Source organism: Bradysia coprophila, unplaced genomic scaffold (genome assembly GCF_014529535.1).
Source record: "Bradysia coprophila strain Holo2 unplaced genomic scaffold, BU_Bcop_v1 contig_732, whole genome shotgun sequence".
Classification (NCBI taxonomy): Eukaryota; Metazoa; Arthropoda; class Insecta; order Diptera; family Sciaridae; genus Bradysia; species Bradysia coprophila.
This window is the reverse complement of record NW_023503972.1, coordinates 6,135,596-6,155,177: the sequence shown is the minus strand read 5'-3', so window position 1 is coordinate 6,155,177 and position 19,582 is coordinate 6,135,596. Positions and strand designations below refer to the sequence as shown.

General features: G+C 34.5%; 1 protein-coding gene across 1 annotated transcript; it reads right to left on the bottom strand.

The window, feature by feature from the left end:
• Positions 1-108: 108 nt before the first annotated feature.
• On the bottom strand, positions 109-19,357 carry LOC119084384. The gene is made up of 2 exons (XM_037194346.1): positions 17,689-19,357; positions 109-1,886 (listed from the first exon to the last, which is right to left on the bottom strand). The coding sequence occupies exons 1-2, from the start codon at positions 18,375-18,377 to the stop codon at positions 1,658-1,660; spliced, it is 918 nt and encodes a 305-aa protein (XP_037050241.1). The 5' UTR covers positions 18,378-19,357; the 3' UTR covers positions 109-1,657.
• Between the last annotated feature and the right edge of the window lie 225 nt (positions 19,358-19,582).

Below are 19,582 nucleotides of genomic sequence, written 5' to 3'. Positions count from 1 at the left end.
ATAATAGATAGCTCATACGAGTGGGAATTCACACGAGTCTCATTTTTTTTACGATTTGTGGTTGATTGAAAATCTTGCTGCAAATTTATAAGAAAAATGAGAACTCAAAGATCATTCGGTCTTACGTTCGAAGGTTTATTTGAAGAACTTTTTCTGTCAAATTTTGTTGTCATGTATAGAGTAATCGATACATTAAATGTAGGTATTTGTATCAGTGATGCTTCGGAAGTTCAACAATGAAATTGATCAAAAATATATTGAAAAAATTGTCAGTCAAGGGACCTGACCCGCCCAAAAGGTGGGACCTAGTGGATAAAAATACAAAAAAAAATGTTTCAGTATTTTAACAATCAGCTTCTTGGTATAGTGAACAATAAAAATTTAAATAATAAAAAAGGTATTTAACATCAAAATCAACAAAAAAATAAAATAATAAACGACCGAACGACCGAACGTTAAAGATATACTTCAATATGTAATGACATATTATTACGCCATAATATCCAACAAAATAAACTTGTTTTTCATAATTTTTTTTTTTAAATAACATTATGGGGTCACATGACCTAGGTTAAAGCTTTAAATACAATTTTTCCTTATATTTCTCTCTAGACAGGGGCTGGCTGTTTAAATTGATCAAAGAATTGACGGGACTATTCGAATTGTACGGTTTATTTTAAACTGAATAAGATGGATGGAGAAGTCTTGAGCTGATCTAGAGATACGTTGCAAAGCATATTTTCGAGAAATGTTTTTTCTTGATTTCTCTCGAATTTTCTTGATTTCCACAAAATTTATGATTGAAAAACATTTTCATTGTATTTTTTCTACCTGCTCAATGCGAAAGTTGAACATAACATATCAATTTGCCACCTGCGAAAATCGATCGATTACCTGTGGCATCTTTTCGGTTCACTTTTCGTGATTTTTTTTTTTGTGAAATTCAATTTTCGCATGTGGTAGACATTGGATGTTGCTACGTATACTAGCTTACTAGATAGATCACTTAGCAATTTTTTCACACTATAACCGTTCTTCAACCCACAAATAGAATCCAACTAATATTAGATTGAAACATTATAGAGTAACTGCACCGCCTGTTACACGAGTCAACGAGTGCAAGACAGTTACACGAGTCAACGAATGCAAGACATGTACGAAATCTTAAACAATATTTATATGCGGCAGTGTGGACTTTGTGGGTTGGCAATATGTGGTATCTAAGTAAAGAGAGGCCGAGCTTATTCTACACTTGTTGAAACAGTTACCGAAGCTCATTGCTCAAAAACAACTGGCAATTTCGCTTTTATCGCAAAATTGTTGCCTCATGTAATGAAGTACTTTCGCAACATCCAATGGTTAATGTTAACTAACCTACTATTATCGTGAGATTTCGAGAAATAGGTTACGAAATGTTTAATTTGGAAGTTTTCCCAGTCTCAGACAAAATTTTCGTCTTACGCATACTCGAATATTCTCCTCCAAAGCATTTCTATCGACCAATTGCCACCTGTCTATTCGTTTATTTAATTCTAAATTTTATCATTTTTCAATTGAATTTTTCATTGAAATTAAATTACTCATTCCAATGGTTGGAAACATTGTTTTCAATTTTTTGTTTTTTAAAATTAATTTTTGTTTTTGGCAGCGCCGATTCCTATAACACTTGAACAGTTGCAAACGCACTGAATGTCACTTTCTTCGGATATTCGGGACCGGGTGATCCACGCGATTTAATCACAGGCTTTAATGGCATTTTCGTTTTTGTTGTCATCAGTCCGGCAGATGTTGCCAATTCTTTCAATTTCTGTGACAGACCGACACCTTGCTGTTTCTGGACCAGAGGTGACGCTATCGATTGAGATGTGATCGCTGGTGATACGTATCTGAAACAACGATAGAAATGATATCATGAATGCTAAATGTGTGTTTCATTGTTGATATTAAAGATGATCTAAGCTGAAGTAGAAAAATCAACCAACATTGTTAACAAGGTACAAAATACGAAAGACTAATCATACAAAGAAAAAGACTTTTTATATCCAATCCATACGACAGATTTCCAAATATACTGTTGAACCAAGTTTAGAAGTCTACTAGTTTTACAAACTTCTTTGTCATCTGTTATCGACAGCAGCGACGTAAATAAACGATTAGCTCTGGCTCTACTGCAGTAAAATTATAATCAAAACAAATGAAGTATTAGATTTCGCATCAGTCAATTCACGCCGTAAGTGTGCCTAAAATTTGAATTTTAAGTGAACGATTCGATGAAAAAGTGAACCGAAAAATAAATTTCAACGCTTCATTCTATGAAAATGACGCTACGTTAGAAAGACCTCCGCACTTTCCATTTTGAATTTCGACCGCACTTACGGCGTGAATACTTAGATCAAAAGAATTGAGAGTGGCGACAAATTTTAAAATAAGTTTTGTAGTCCTAGGTTCTGAAAGATTAGGACACCTTTCAGTTCAAGTAGGGCCTCCACGAACTTAGAAGACAATTTTTTGTCTATTGAATTGAACTAATCAAATTTGGGTGCCTACTGTCTTCGTATGTGTCCAGAATTCGATTTCAGAACTCACCTCCGGCTCGTGCCAGAAACCACTCATTCGCTAAAAAAAATCCCTTTAGCATGCGTCAGGAAAGTAATTATTTTACGATCATTGTTTCGTCAAATCTTAGGAATAAAATTAACCTCCTCAAAGTTGAGTGAGAAAACAATGCGCTCGTTTAAGTGACCTCCACAGTCCACATTTTCTACTCGACCGACCTGATAACTTCTCATTGGAGTCAAGAAAAAAAAAATCTTGAAAAAAAGATTTATTCCATCAACATCTACAAGTTGTATATCGATACCTATACCACAGAAAAAAAGAAGAGAGAGAAGAATCGGTCGAACGTTAAAACAAATAATAATAAAAATTAAAAGTAAAAAAAGCAATTTGTTATCAAAAGTGTTATGGTAATTTAACCCACCTCGATTCGAATGCGAATTCACTCAACCGAGAAGTCAATACACACAGCCAGAGAGTATTGTTTACTTTGAGAACCATCTCAAGGATATCAATCTTCGTTTTATGAACGGTTGAAACAGAGAGTCAAAAAAATGCAGCCTCGTAATTAAAATTCAATAAAATCGAAGTAAATAATCACGTAATAAGAAACGAATGCAAAAGAGTGGAAATCAACGGTTGGCCGGGCCGGAATACTATGTGCATTGTTCGGTTCCAGATAAATATTTTTAATTTCCATTTATTGAATTGTTTGTTAAGCTTGTACGAAGTATGCGGGTCTTACGAGTTTTATCTGTATTGCGAAACTTGATCTCCGGTTAATAGAAATCCTTTGACTGTACTCAGAGATGGTCAGTTCAGGTCAGGTTTTGTCAGTTTAATATTGGCTAAGGAAGATCACGTAGGAAAAGGATCAAAATCGGTGGAACAATATCTACTAATACCAACTGATACCAATTTCTCATAATCGATTCACAACACAGGTGACTAGTGTAAGAAACGAATTTTCCAGTGGTAGACCTAATTCAATAGCGAACGGTTTCTAAAGGCCAACACACACTAGCATCTAGTGTCAGTTGGGAATAAGATATTTCTATTGTTAAAATCAGCTTCAACCGATTTTAGCTGATTTAAACAATAGAAATATAGTATTCCCGATGACACTAGATGCTAATGTGTGTTGGCCTTAACAGTGTTTCTATATGTAAGATGATTATACCGTTTTTCGATGCGTTGCATTTAATAATGTTTAAAAATACCATATTATGTGGACCTAGCCATGGACATTGGCAAAGAAATGACTAACCTCTACAAAGTAGGTCCTATTTGCAAGAAAAAGTCTAGCGAATCATAAATAAAATAAAACTGTCATACAATTCCATCACCAGCAGGGCCATCACTCATGCAGATATCTGTGGTGAAACTACCACCTGGATAGAAGAACACAAGAAATATTTGAGTTAGAACTCTTTCTCGTCGTTACGTGTGGGACTTAGTGTTCTATTTACTGTTAAGTCGTAGTGATGGAGGTTATAAAACAATATGGGTGACTGCGGCCATCTTGAAAAAGCAAATGCGATAGATAGCGAATTGCTATCGGGTACGGGAAGGCCAAAGTTCTGGAAACAATTCTACTATAACCCAACTGTACGTTGCGGACTAGTTTCGTACGGGTACAGCCTTCCGCGTTGAATGGCCGATGATTCGCATAAAGTTTACTTCTTCTTTTTTATGGAACTGTTAAACAAAGTCAATAAAATTTCACACCTAAAAGAGTTGAGAGTGTAACTCGTCATTATTTTTAATTTATTTTCGAAATATATACGAAAGAAAGAAAGAAAAAAACTGAAAGCACAAGCAATGGAAGACACAAAAAGAAAAATTGTGTATTCAAAATCTGCCGGTTGTTGAGTTATAAAATTGGATGAATCACAACATTAGCGCTAGATGATTATACAAAGCCACAATTCCACACATTTTTTTTTGCTTTGCAATTAATATCAAAAGATCTTTATGTCTTTCTTTCTGGTTTTCCATTCCTTGTTTACCTTTCCCAGATCTTTTTTTTTTTTTAATTTTATCATTATCATTATCATCCGAGCTTCTTTTATAATGAATTATTAAAATTATACGATATATGGATAGGTGAATGGTATATGAACGAATAATATTCAAAATGTGCATTCTCTATTCGTCTTCTTGTTGGTTTTTTTTTGTTTATCTACTTCGTTTGTTGTTATATTTTCATTTATAGACAATGGCATCCATTGTTCAAATTCCAAATCAGTTTAAAAAATTATATGGCTTTTCAGTTTGATTGTGTACGTCGCATTATTCGCCTGTTGAAAAGCTCTAATTAAAATTTAATTAATTTTGCACTTGGGTACGAAAGCAAAAAGAAGAAAAAAAATCCGTTGAAAACTTTTGATTAATTACTTTCGCGCGTTTAATGACTGGATTTACATATGTTGAACACAGACTGGTTGTTGTTGGTCTGAACAACAAAATTCTCTGTTTTATATACACTTCTTGCACGTCAACGATGCGGTATGGTTCAAAATGTATACTATGAACATACACTCGTTTTTGTGGATGAACAAGAAATTTGGTATATCAAAACAACATACAAAGTCGGTTTACATCGGTCATCGGTCTTCAACTAGTTGCAAAAGTAAAAAGTAATGTTACAAGGAGAAAGGTTACAACAAAAATTATCAAAAATTGATTTGATTATTGGCAAGAAAATCCCATTCGAATTGCTTTGATTGTATTGCCTAACGATGACTCTTGTTCTTCCAATTGATCGACTGTTGTATTTTTGTAAAGAAATTACAACGATTTTTCTTTGGAAGTTTACGTCATTCCCTACAGTCAGTCGTATTTGTGTAGCTGTGACACTCAGTAAATATTTGCTAATAGTCCAAAATGATTCTTCTAACAGCCCTTCTATATTCTGCAGAAGCACGTGTTGAGGTGTGAGTGTGACACACTCTACTTCCATATGTAAGAAATTTATGCAAGTCAGGTTGTGGCTTATAAGCAGAAATCGACCTTCATTATAATTCTTGCAGTTGAATTATATTACTAACGTCAGACATTTGCACACAATCTTTCCAAAACGACAAAAAAACATCCTGGCATAAATTTTGAATCTAGTACTTCTTTTGTTCAAAGTATTTTCAGTTGATTATTTCATACGAAATTTTGTACTTCATTTGTTTTGACATTATTCTTGCTACATAAAACCAGATTAACCTGAGTTCTACGTCTAGTCACAGTGGTTAATAGACGGGTAGCTGTAAAAGCATTTTGCCCCACTTTTGTTGCTGCCAATAATACATCCAAGCGACTGCACATGTATCAACTGAATTTTAGTTCTTTGTAAGAAAAAAGAAGAAAAAGCAATTTGAGAATAGAAACGACTATCCTTCCTTGTTCTGTTTAATGTGTGATCAGAAAGTTGAATCGAAAACTCGATTCATCTTGATATTCAAAGTTATTGAAATCAGTTTTCGGAAGGTCAGCACTGCGGATTTGCATAAATTAAATGAGTTCAGAGTCTTTCTGTCACAAGTTTTGTTTCTAAGTTACACTTCCGGCGAAATATGGCTTATCGTAAAGAAATATTTTTCTCTTCAAAGAGCAAGAGAGGATCATGGTAGATTGACCAGATTGATCGATACAAAATCTTCTACTTATTATCGTTTACGAACAGAGAACAACACGAGGATCATCATGACAGACGTATTTTTTAGTAATTTCATGCCAGCCCTTTTCAACGCACCTCAGGACATTTCGTGTTGTTTGCGATTTGGGGTAATTTACAGTAATGAACACCTGAAAGTGCCGCCGTGTAATTAATCTCTTATTTGCTATTACCTCGAGGCTCTAGCAACTGAGAAATACACGTGAATGTGTGGAACAAAGTGGACTAATAAAAACAAGAGATTGATAACATGGTGCTACTTTTTGTTGTCCATGAATGTAGCAAAGTTCTTTTCATATGTGGGGTGTGTTTTGCCATATTTTCTGCTCTCAATAGGTCGTGAGAAAATTGCGTTTTGTTGACGATTGGTCGAATGATATTTATAGTGAGAAAAGTGCATTGCTTTCTCTCGTCCCGTGCTAAAAAAACAGAACTTTTCTCGCTTGAACTGTCAGTTTGTTTATGTTTTCAAAAATGGTATGGGGAAGTGATGTTTCTTTGTTTCGTGGAGAAAAACGGTAAATTACACCTTGATCATATAAAAAGTGTCGCGTTTACCTCCGGAAGAAAATAGGAAATTCTAACTCGAGCGAACTCACTTCGCTCTGGAAACGAACATCGCCCTTAGTAAGCAATTAACTATTTTCAAATTACTAAAAATATCTGAATTGATCGTCTTCAAATTGCTCTGCATTTGATTGCCTTGAAAAGAGTAGCTTCACAACTGACTAACTTTGCATCTCTAAAGTGGCCTGATAAAAGTAAAAATTCAATTCATAATAGCGAAACGGTTGAATTGGTTCATTTAGATTCATATGTTCTAAGCCAACAATCAACCATTTATCAAACATGTTCGCTTACAATATATTGTGTTGTACATACACCATGTTCACCGTAAACAAAATTTGAATTTCCCTTTCACATCATCGTCAATTTTCTTCGTTTTTTTTATCTTTTCTGTATACATCATTAAATCGACAATCGCTTAGTGCGGTTTTTTTTCTTTCTTTCGCCAGAGTAGCAATATAAATGTTCTCATGTATGATGATCGGAACATATTGAAACCAGTTATTGAAAAAAAAAATCGAATTTACAATTTAAACAATTTTCATTTATACTTTCGCAAAATAACTCGTTTCAAAGTACAAGCAACAATTTCTTCTGCTTATATGCGAATTTTGTGTACACATTACCCGTCCATACATACCATATCCCCATGTTTTATATATAGCTTTGATCTTTTAAACGTGCACAAAGAATTCTCCCGCATTTCTCTTCAGACAGAAAAAAAAAGTTTTTTTAATTGAGGAAGACTGACTGAGACGCAGACATTAATTGAACTACACAAATAAAATCCACCTGTATACCATACACATATACCGCGAGTGAGATTTCATTAATTGATCACCGACGGCGTAGCATATTTAAAATGGAATTGAAATTGAATGAACTTTCGGTGGGTGTTCTCTCACTTTATGAGCTGGAACGAGTTTTATGCGAAATTCGAGATAAATGTTCTACAATTTCTCGTCTATGGAAGCGTCGTTACTGTACGAAGACGACACATCACAATTTCTTCACGTTCCAGTGAAAGTTTTCTTTATTACTCAGTGTATATGTATATAGTACGATGGATTGTCTAGGATCGGTAATTTCATTGTGCATAATTTTACAGTCCGGTAATATTTGCGGGTTTTATTGTGTACGGAAACCTTTAAGGGGTAAGTTACCCATTGGGTGAGAAATTATTTATTTTAAATTTGAAAGAACCTGAACAGTTTCCTAACAGAGAGGGAAAACAACGATTGACGATGGTTTCATTTTCACCAATATTTACACTTTGACAGTCAAATAGGCATTGATGAGGTTTTTCGAACTTTTCTGTTCAACTTTCCCAAAAACGGCAAGTGATCATGCTAGAAGCAGTGCTGTGCAAAAACTGATAAAAGCTTCGGTAATATAATTAGCGAGGGCTATAACAGCAATGGATGTTTCACTGAAGTTTATGCGTTTCTCATTGTATTTTGACATTTTTTTACCAGAATTCTCTTTGAAGCCGTAATAACCGCAATGTAAAGCCTCAATAACCACCAATTGTGTTATCGTTCAACAAAATATAGTTATCTGTTTACCACGCGCGTGCGTTCATCAGCTTTAACCGTATATGTGTGGATCAGCTGAAGCAAATTCATGCTAAAATTTCACTGCCTTTGACTGTATGCAATTTTTAAATACAAAACAAAGGTGACAGTTTGATGAAGAAAATATCCATTTTCTCCCCTGGCAAAACAATAGCGGAGAAAATAGACATTTTCTCGCTCGAACGTTCATCAGACCAGAAAACGTAAATTTCGCATGGCCTCTTGAGTGGAGAAAAAAAGACTTATCGCACCGCACATATTAAAAAAAATTGTTTATCTCAATTTAACCAGTTCTGTGAAAAAACCAGCAGTTTGTCTAAATTGTAGTAGACCAATATATTCGTTCAGAGTGCGGCCGAGCCACTACTAAGAAAAAAAAAAAACGAAAAAGGAACCAAAGGCATTTACATTTAGTAAAGGGGTTTGTTGTTCGAGTGTGGTAAGAGTCCCATCATCGAGGTGGTTTTGTTTGCCATATTGCGATGTAGTTTAAAAACAAGTTCAACTTCATTTCGATGTGGTAGTTTTTCAAACCAAAACGTTGTTGTATGCATTGTTCACAAAGCTCACAGCACTTGTAATGGTTTCAATATTTAATGCCCTCGACAAATCTATAAATCCGTTCATAGTCAACACGATCCAAATTGAAAAAGACTTAACATGGGGATGTCATAAAACTTTCAAGAGAAATAAGTAAGTTTTTTCTCGCTTTTTAGCTCTTTTTAAAGTCAACCAGGGCGTATAAAAAACCAATTTGACCTTATTGTATAAATTATAGAATTTTTTGGCATACAAATGATTTTCATAGTTCACCTTGAAAATAAGAAAAAAAAATATTTTTTTTTAGATAAATTATTCATTAACAGCAACCGAAGAACCAAATTTTGTTAGCTTTTTTTGCCTAAAATGTTTTTTTTTCCTACATATTGCTCGTGTTAATGTGCTGAAATATATGTCAACAATGGCTATATAACTTTTAGATGACGGCATATTTGTCGTCGACTTCGTCTTTCATAAAACGATCGATAAAAAAATACATTTTGTTATTCAAACTTTTTAGACGGTTAAAATTGGATGAAGTAAGAAATCCATTCAGAAAATAATAAGGTTCCAACGACCATATACGTACCGGACGATTGAATTGAATTGCAAATTTTTTGTTTCGATTCTTTTGGTCAATTAATTATAAAAGATTAAAATACTGAGAAGTGACATGTTGGTCGTTTATTGTTTTTTTTTTATTGTTTTACTTTCCTTTAGATCTCTATTAGAAGGTCACTAGCCTTGCCACTTTTATCGTTCTAGTGTGGGATAGAACAATCAAATGTGTCGGGAAATTAATGAAACGTACGCCAGAGATGCAAATTAATTTTCTGACTTTTTTTTCACTCTCAACCTATTTTAGGTGAGACTGCTTTGACGGAGGACACTTCACACTTAGGTCATTTTTTCAGTGTTATTTTCGAGTCCATGTGACACTTGATAATGAAGAATTTTGAGCTTAAATTTGAAAATCATTTTACCTTCGTGAGTGATGACGAATAGAATTTTATCATGGGAAACGGAGTGACTATTTGTGAGCAACAGTTACCTCATGTTTTCATTATTTAAAAAAAAAATGAAAATTTTGTGAAAAATTGGAAAATGTTAATCGTAAATAGTCCCTTGCGAAAACCCATCTAAAGACTAAGACTAAGGATTCTAATTAATACGACAAAATGTGGAGAATATATTGAAACTAAAAAAATTATATCAAAAAAGAGTGTTCCATGAACAAGTAATTTTCTTTCATTCCTAATCAGATCTGGGATTATAAATTAGACTCTTCGATAAACTGGCTACCTCCAACAAGTTTATCGAGATAAATTAACAAGCAACATTTGACCTAGCCTTCTCCGGATATTATCAAACAGTGAACAGTCCTTATTCTAAGTACAGAATCGAAGAGGCCTTTATTGCCTGGATTTTTGCGTTACTCGTTCAACCGAAAGTTTTACTGCTGTCTTAGGAAGGGATGAGTGGAGACAACCGACCGCCACTTAATACCGAGGCCGAAACAGTTTCAAAGTACTTCACTTCACGTGTACCCTGGGAAAGGGAAAGACAATGGCCTTGTTCGTTTCAAATTTCTGACTATTTTTTTAAATCATTTATTCGTCATTTTATTAGCGTTTTATTTGTAGGCATTTCAGGTGGAAGCCTAATAGCCTAATAGCTTTGCGCTGTGGGTGAGTTCTATTGTTGCATTTAGTCCGTTGTAAAATCGCAAATCGAAACGTAAAAAATCCAGGCAAAAAAGGCCCCTTTCGCTAAGTACCAAAGGATATAAAGTTTCGAATAGATCGGGTCGGGCCGGGTTGACCTGAATCAAAATTTTGTGGACCTGAAAATTTCAGTTCCGAAAAAGTGGATCCAGTTTGATCCTTTCTTCGGCAACACGCTCAAAAAACGTCAAAGCCAACATGTCAATCTGAAACCCAATCTGAACAGATCGAACTGATTGAGACTTTCTGTTTTGAGGTTGAGTTCAGGTCTTACTAAAACATCAAAAAAGATTCAGTGCAAAATTGAGTCACAAACTGACCTGAATCCATCAGCGAAGACAAACGCTATGACAATGTCTAATGAACTGTCTCACAGTTGAAATACTTTTCCGGCCATGAAGATATCATATTTACCACATTTCAGTATTACGACTACTATTAGGGTTCTGTGATTTAAATTATCTTCTGAAAGTCTTCACTATCTTCAGCGTCAATGTCGAAACGTATTTTTGGGCAAACATTATCTGGAACTTAGACAAATTATACCAACACATGTACGTACGTGCGCGTTGACGCGTTTGATAGTTCAATTTGCCCACTTAAGGGGACAAACACACATTACCAAGAAAAATTCATAGACAGTCGAACTGTAATGTCATCTGCTATCGTCAGTGGCAACAAAAACAAGCGATGAGGTCACACTGGTGTGGACTTACGTTGTAAAATGCAGAAACAAATGAAGTAAAAGATTTTTTTAGTTATTTTTCCAAAATGCTGCGATAAGTAACAGATTCGATATAATTACACTCGCGATATGCTTTCCGTTTGGCATAACGAATTCTTAATTATTGATTGACGACAATAATTTGCAAATTTATATTTAGAATGATAACATGTTGTCTTCGCAGTCAGTCAATGCAATAAATAATATGATAATATACACGAGCAACGACAAAACGTTCAAAATATTTGTTACTAAATAACATTTTGCGAAAAACAGTCGCGTATTTGCTAAAAATTTAATTAGTCAAATTAATATTTTGTGTGCGCGATACAAAAGGTAAACAGTTCCGAAACAGTAAACAATAATTTAAAATTCGCATTCGATATAGTTTAACTTTGAACTAACGATAGTATAGGTATGTGAAGGTGACTTTCGTATTTTAATTTAAAAAAAAAATCGTCAGTCATATATCATCCAATTCATGCATCACCTAATCGTCATCTCTATGTTTAACATTTATCATATTTCGGTAAATAAATACATCGTCAACAAAATTGGTCATATTTGTTTATGCGGAAAGTCTGTGTATAGGAGCTGCTGTGGTTGTTAATATTTTTGTCGACATTTTTGTTATTGAAGTTTTTTCGTCTTTCGCTTCGGTACGAGAAACTGCTAATAGATTTTTACCAATCGGTCAATTACGGAATATTTGAACGCAAATATGACTAATGAAAATTTAATGAATTTGTGCAACTTGTAGGCCGGTCTCTTGATTTTTTGAGTTCATTCAAATCCAAATCTTTACCCATTTTGATGCGTTAAGATTGAAACGGAACGATTTCTCTGAACTACACCAGACATTGCAGTTCGATGAGTTCGATTAGCAATGGTCGGTGTAGTTTAGTGAAATGAACGACCGACCCCCATCAAGGCCCATGGACAGAAATCTGCAGATTCATTGGTCTTATTGTGTTGAATCACGTAGTGTCTGTCAAAACACTTTTCCTTCATTGCATTATCGAAGGACGACACAAACGTCTTTTCATATTTTCTCACATTTTTCCATATTTTCCAAAATTTTCCGATCTTTCCCCTAATATTATTTTTGGAAAAATTTGCGAAATTATGAAACTATGTGTGAAAATTTGTTAAAACATGAAAAAACGATGTTCCAAAAACAGTTTCTGTTAGATTCACTTAGGTGAATTAACACATTCATAACTTAGACTCTTAGGAATTACTTAGTTCACTGAAGACATAAGTAATGACTAAGACACTACCAATATACGCACTGAAGACTCCAGTTTAGAGTTACATGTTGGATAGAGCTCAAAAGTCCGGCAATAAAATTCGGTTTTTTGAGACGTAGCAAGATATATTTTGCATATACGCTCTATGTATATCCGGTCGAGTCATAACATCCTGTTGTCAATTTTTTTCATTGGTTTTATACCAACTATGAACTGAGACGAAGTTGATGCAATGTGATAATTGTAATAGATAACAAAAAGAAAGAAAAATAAATGGAAAGAGAAAGGCGCCGAACGGTAGACATGTAATTTCTGATTACGTTACACGTTTGTAGCATTTGAATTCGACGATCAGAAAACCCCAGTCATGGATAGAGTAACCTGAAAAAACCTTTCTCATTGTCAATGCTGAATGTTAGCTGGATCAGCAAATCTAAGATTAGATTTGGTCACAAGTGATGGACCTTGTAGACAGACGAACTGAAAAAAGTTTATGAACTAGGTGTGATAGGGCACTTGGTACTATACTACATGGAAACTGTTGTCCTTTGTTAACTTCTTCATAAATCACGTTGTTCAGTGTTGTCATCAAAATTTAATGTTAAACATCTCGAGAAATACGGGATCTGCTTTCTACCTCCAATATGCCTGCCTAAATGGCGGTTTAGAACATAGTTTCAACCAATGAACGTAAACCCAAGGTATGGTCGAACGTCAAACTTTGTATGGAGCGGAGGACATAGCGGTTTCATATAAAGAAACTCACCTCTCATGAAAGGTTAGTTTGTTTATATGAAATCGCTGTGTCCTCCGGTTTGTATAAATAGACCATACCTGGTTCATACTTTCATTGGTGTCAACTTCGCGTCTTTCTCGATATATTTAAGATGACTTTTTGATGACAGCACTGCAAAAACGTTACGAAATTTATGAATGATCCCAAAAGATTATTGGAAGCGTAATAAAGTTGTTTGTCAATAATGCGAAGCATATTCTTACGGGTCTCTCGCAGCCCGTTTATTTTGATTACAACATATCTGTGTAAAATGATATGCGATCATGATATCGTCGTTTTTTGTGCGTAACAACAATAACAATAATCTAATGTTTCAATTAACTCTTCAACAAAAAAATATGTAACTTTTTGAATGGTGAACGGAGAGATGTATACGTTACAACACTCGTAGAATGGTTTCATGTTTTCCACAATAATAATAAAACTAAAAGAAATGCTTGACTGCGCTGGCTGCAATAAGAAACCTTACAAAAATTTATTTAATTTCCTCAACCCTGAAGTCAATTCAAGAATTTTGTTTCTCTCAATTGAAAAAGAGAATATTCTATTCATCACACGTACAATACACGGTATATAATGCACATCAATCCATGCATAAAGAAACGATTTAATTAAGAGAAGAAGAAATAATTCAGGAAAATCACATTTAACATTTAATTCCGATCAATAGAATCTTATAGAAGTTATCGAGGAGGAAAACCGACATTCTATTGTGATTTAAATAATTGACGATGCGTTTTGTGTTATGTTGAGATTAAATTTTGACAAACTTGTCCCATTAAGTTCGGTAAATTATTAAATGAATGCAAATTTAATGCTAACACAGAGATAGACAGTTTAGATAATAGAACCACTATGTGGTGAACAACAAGTTTATTAAATGATTAACGTCAAACATTTTAGTCAGACATAATCTGGTTCCGGTAGAACGAAACTTACTGAGGATGTGTGTCGTGTTGATATGCGAAAATTGATTCTAATTAAAGTCGAAAATTTACGTAACAGACCTTTAACAGTGTGGCGTTTGGCATTTTATAGTCTAAGAAAGAGAGGCAAGGCGCAAGGGAGTTCTCGTTATAGAGTGTTTTAAATGAGCGGAACAAGGGAACATTATTTAACTGGTCTCAACATTTATATGTAAAAGTCCAGTTAGCTAGGAACAAACCAGTTAATTAACTGAGTTCAATGGGGGTACACTCTTCTCGACATTCTCTTTAAACACTATATTAATTAATGAAGATGAATTTTTGAAGCATTTGAATCATAATGCCGAATGTATGAGGCGTTTTTGAATTAAGAATAGGGGTAGCAATATAGAAACGTCAAAAAATGTCAACTTCAGTCGCTTGTAACTTTTGCGCAATCCGTGGAAGCCTCTTCTCTTTATCACCTTAGGAATAATGCTCCTACCTCAACTTCGGTTCTTATTTAGTTTTCTGAGGATTTTATTGAAGATATTAGTTTTTTCCATAGACAGAGAATATTCCAGTTTATCCGCCCCTCATTGCTACACGATAACTGTTGTGTGTCGTAAACTGATCAGTTTTTGTAAGTTGTAGATACAGTTAGAGGCAGTAAAACTTCAGCATGAATTTGCTTCAGCTATTTTTTAGCTGATCCACACAAATCAAAACTGTTCTCACGTCGTTAAACGATTTTACCACTACCACACGAGTGCGTGTGGCCGCTTCAACCGTATAAACAGTTTTGATTGTATGTGTCATGTGTGCCCCAGCTGAAAGGCAGCTGAATCAAATTCATGCTGAAATTTTACAGCCTCTGACTGTATCATTAGACATTAATTGGTTATAAGGCCGAAGGGTTCGTCTAAATTTTTGTTTGTTTTGTTGTCACGACCTAGTGACTTTTGTTTTTTTCCATATTTGCGATAATCATCCGAAAAACTTTCGGAGATGAAAGTGTAAACATGAACACAAGCCCTTCAGTTTGCATCTTATCAAAAAAGAAAACGACTCACTAAAATGCATGCAAATAGACAAAAAAAAAAGTGAAGAAGAATATGTGTGCAGCGCAATATACATTAAATGTTAGCTCGTAAAATGTATTTATTTTCACACTTTATCACGACTTTTGTTGTTGCTGGTGTTGTTCAAATTGTCGTCTGGAGTGGTAAAACGAGTGGCAAGTCTATTATTAAAATTGTGTGTGGAAAACGATAGTTGCAGACAAGTTAAAATTATCGCCAAGGGCCTAGTTTATATAAGAAAACGCTTTTACTGAATAAATAACATTTTAATAATGTGCCTCGTCGTTTGCCAATTATTATTATGATTTAATTTTTATTTTGTATAATACTGTCTGTGGCTGGCTCTGGCTGTATATGGGGATCATCAGACATTCATTTTTTGGATTGTCGATGAACTTTTCTCTCTCTCTCCCTCTCACTCACTATCCTATCTCACATGAATTTATTATTTATAAATCATCGCAATTGCGATAATACAACAACATTCTCCCAGAGTTCAGGCCGGTTTACAATTAATTTATTCACTACTTTCATTCGATTAGATTATAACACCAATATGTCTTGTAAACGTGTGTGCATTAATTGTACAAACGAATTACTATTTTTACCATCATATGAACGTTTAATGTCGGAATTTTTTTTTCTTTAATTTTTTTTTTTAAATGATTATTAATGATGATGATTATGAATTTCATTATAAATGCAATTTTTGAAATTCAAACCCATCCGATACGACCGACTGTAATGTGCATGTGATATGGGAGAGTTTCATTGAAAAATAATTTTTTTTTTCTGTAAATAATTTCCCGAACGCGATAAACAATGGAAAAAAGCCATAAAGAGAAAATGTGTGTGTACAAAATCGGAATTGTGTACACTTTTCCAGTATAATACGTTTGCTAAATTAATTAATTATACGAGTGAACGTATGTATGTAACGACAACATTATGGTTTGCTTTTTATGGAAATTTCTTCTGACGTTGGGATATTAATTTACGTGACAACATTTAGTCAAGAAACAAATTAGTAGAAAAAAGTCGTCAAAATTACACGAAAGTTAAAATCATACAAAATGCACTATTGAACGGGGTGTAGAACTGGGCGGGTCGATTATTGCAAAAGTTGCAAGAGTTCATTTTTCCGACTGAGCTTTTCAAATCAGCTGAGCAAAGATTTATTTGGTCTGAACATTTTTGAATTTTCTGTATCTGCACCTTTGATGCTACTAGACTCACAGATAGAGACTTTTGGAATGTGTATGTTTGGTTTGATACTCTTCATCTCCCCAAAAAAAATCTTCTTCAAAAAAGTTCGATTAGTAAGTTCACGGGGTCAAGCACTTACGGTTCAGACCGATATCAAATTTTTCTCCAGTGACGGATCATTTTGAAGTTTTGGAGAATTCAGGACAACAACATTTAAAAAAAAATCAATTCAAATTCATATAATGATCCACCTTCATGTAGAACACTGTTAAAAACCACTGTTTTCATCATAAAACGTCTCGTAAATTTATAGAAAAAGGTCATGTCTTGTAGAAGAAAATAGGATGCAAGAACTTAAGTCGAGCAACAAACTTCAACGTATTGTAGTGTGGCTCACTTCAACGCTCACTAATTCACGATTTTCACATTCAACAGACGACACTACTTTTTAATATGATGGAAAAATATAAAAAAAACGGACAAAAGTATGTTCGATTTATTTCCGCTAAGTGTCGCTTCATTCGTTGCAAATTGTCAATATTAAATATCGTTAACTCAACGTTCTGTTTGTCCCTTCTCGCTGCACAGTCCATTATTGTCATTAAAACATTTTAGGGCTGCCATAATTTGCATAAAAAACTTAGCGACAAATTTAAACAAAAGAATTCTTCTGTTAAAATCTGTTGCTAAGTTTCATATGCAAATTACGGTAGAAGTCGGGAGACAATACTAGCAATCAATGCATAAATTTAAGGAAAAATTGACTAAGCAAATCAAGATCTCTTGCGTGACTGATGCGACATGATGTGTGTCAAATAAAGGCGGAAGGTGAACTTAGAGAAATCTTCTTTTTTTTTTTGGAATTAGAAGAAATTTGAAGAAACATTTGACGAACCGATTTTTCAAGACAGTTCTCTGATGGCAAAACTTATTTAATTCCAAACAAATGAAGTAAAAGATTTTGTAATTTCTGAGCGAAAATAATTGGCTGTTTAGAAACAGCTTAGTCTTCGATTCAAATAAATGAAATAAGTGAAATTACACGTAAAAAACTAATCAAAATCTATTTCATAAAAGAGATAATATTTTGCAATTACCTTCTCGCTTGCCGTGGAACGGTCTGTGTCCAGCATATAGGAGCTTGTGTTTGAACATTCATATGCGATGACTTGTATGCTAATCCGTTATTTGTCGAATAAAGACTAATTGAACCTTCGGCTGGATAAAATGTGTACAGACTACTGGCTTGCGGTACAATGGCTTGCTGATTCGCCAACTTCACGCTGGACGTTGTCGCTAAGTTCTTAGGTTTCGGATGCACCGTATATCGAATAAAATTCCCACTAGTCACATCGTTACGAAACGGTGCCACTGACGGTTTCATTGGTTCCGGATGGCGAATGGATTCGAGTGTCCGACTGTTTGCGGGAAAATGTGGCGGTAACGGTGCTTTGGTCTTGATTCGTCGTTGCCGGGACATCGGTTGGATTGAGTTGGCACGCGGTATGATCACAGCCGCATCTGACTTGGATCGTATTTCCGATTCAATTTCGTCTTGAACCGATCCAGTCGTGCCGTAATCCATTGTGCCGCGACGTGCAATTTGCGTGTGCTGTACACCGTTCCGATCGGTCGTCTGTAGAATGTCAAAGGATGGCGTTGCAATCGGTTGCTCGGAATCGGTTGATATGCGATCGGGATCACTTTCGAAACCTTCGTCCAATGAACGGGTTGGACTGAGGACGGGTTTGTTTTTGAAGTCCATTTTCACATCAACACTGTCCATATTTGGTGTGTGTGCAATTAATGTAACTTTTCAATTGAGTAACCAAAAAAAAATGTTTTTTTTTCTGTGGATAATTTGCCGGCCCAATGTCGGTGTGTGTCTATAATGTCCCTCACAGTTATAAATTCATTAAACTTTCGTCTATTGATTTAATCGCAATATTCGAAATTATTTCCGGTGGTCAGTCTATGTAATGATTGGATTTTTCTTTCTTTCTTTTTTCAATATTTGAATGCCGAATTACATTGGACATAAATACTTTCACAACACATTAGTCAATTTTTGCTTATTCGATCAAATCGTTCTTCTACCTCTGGTGCTGTTGGTTGCTATTTTTTTTTTAAATCTTTTTTCTGCAACGAGCAAAATCTCACTCGGAATAGGAATACACAAAATTAAATTTTGCGCACGGCGAAGGTAATATAGACGAAAACATACATTTAAAGTGGCACAATCACACTAAATGAGTATAAAATCACCATAAACTGCTAATTTATTTGCAGTGTTACATTAACTCTCGGTCATAGACACTCACAACACACAAAAGTAATGGCAAAAAAAAGACATTAGGAAACAGCACATATATGTACGTACACGGCCGGTTAACGACGATATATGTTCACCGTAGATAAAATGCACAAAACTTGGATCGAATAATGATTACAAAATTTTGGAAAATTGTCTTCGAATTTAGGTTTTGATCAAAAAAATTATTATTTTTTTTTTTTTAATTACAGGTCTGTGTGTTAGGACATTACACAAACAGCCATAAAATATGCTTCAATAAATTTACTTTTCTTTCAAAATTAAATATTTCAAAAAATAAAAATTTTCGGCAAACATCGAAGTGTTATACAAGCGGTGCGCGTTTTCAAAACGAAATAAAAATGTTTTGGATTAATATTTAATTCTCTCATATACAAGCGCGTGCGTTCCGTTCAGTTATTGTACACTGACTAACCTGTTGTATGTTTAACAGCTACCGACAAAGCGAAAAGAAGATTAAAAGGTAAAAATCTTATGGCTGTGTACAGGTGAGGTAAAAGTTTTTCTTCTCGTTTCTCGTTTGCATATTTGGACGATCTGTATGAGTACAGTATTATATTGCGGTGTGTTGTGTATATCGGACACTTTATTTTGTATGTTTTGTTTATATTTTATGTACGCGGCCACAAAAATATTGAATACACTTTCACAGGGACTGT

Coding starts and splice junctions, on each gene's coding strand:
- LOC119084384 (XM_037194346.1), bottom strand. CDS start 18,377: ATGGACAGTGTTGATGTGAAAATGGACTTCAAAAACAAACCCGTCCTC. Junction 1,887..17,688: donor GTTCCACGGCAAGCGAGAAG/GTAATTGCAAAA, acceptor TCGTTGTTTCAG/ATACGTATCACCAGCGATCA.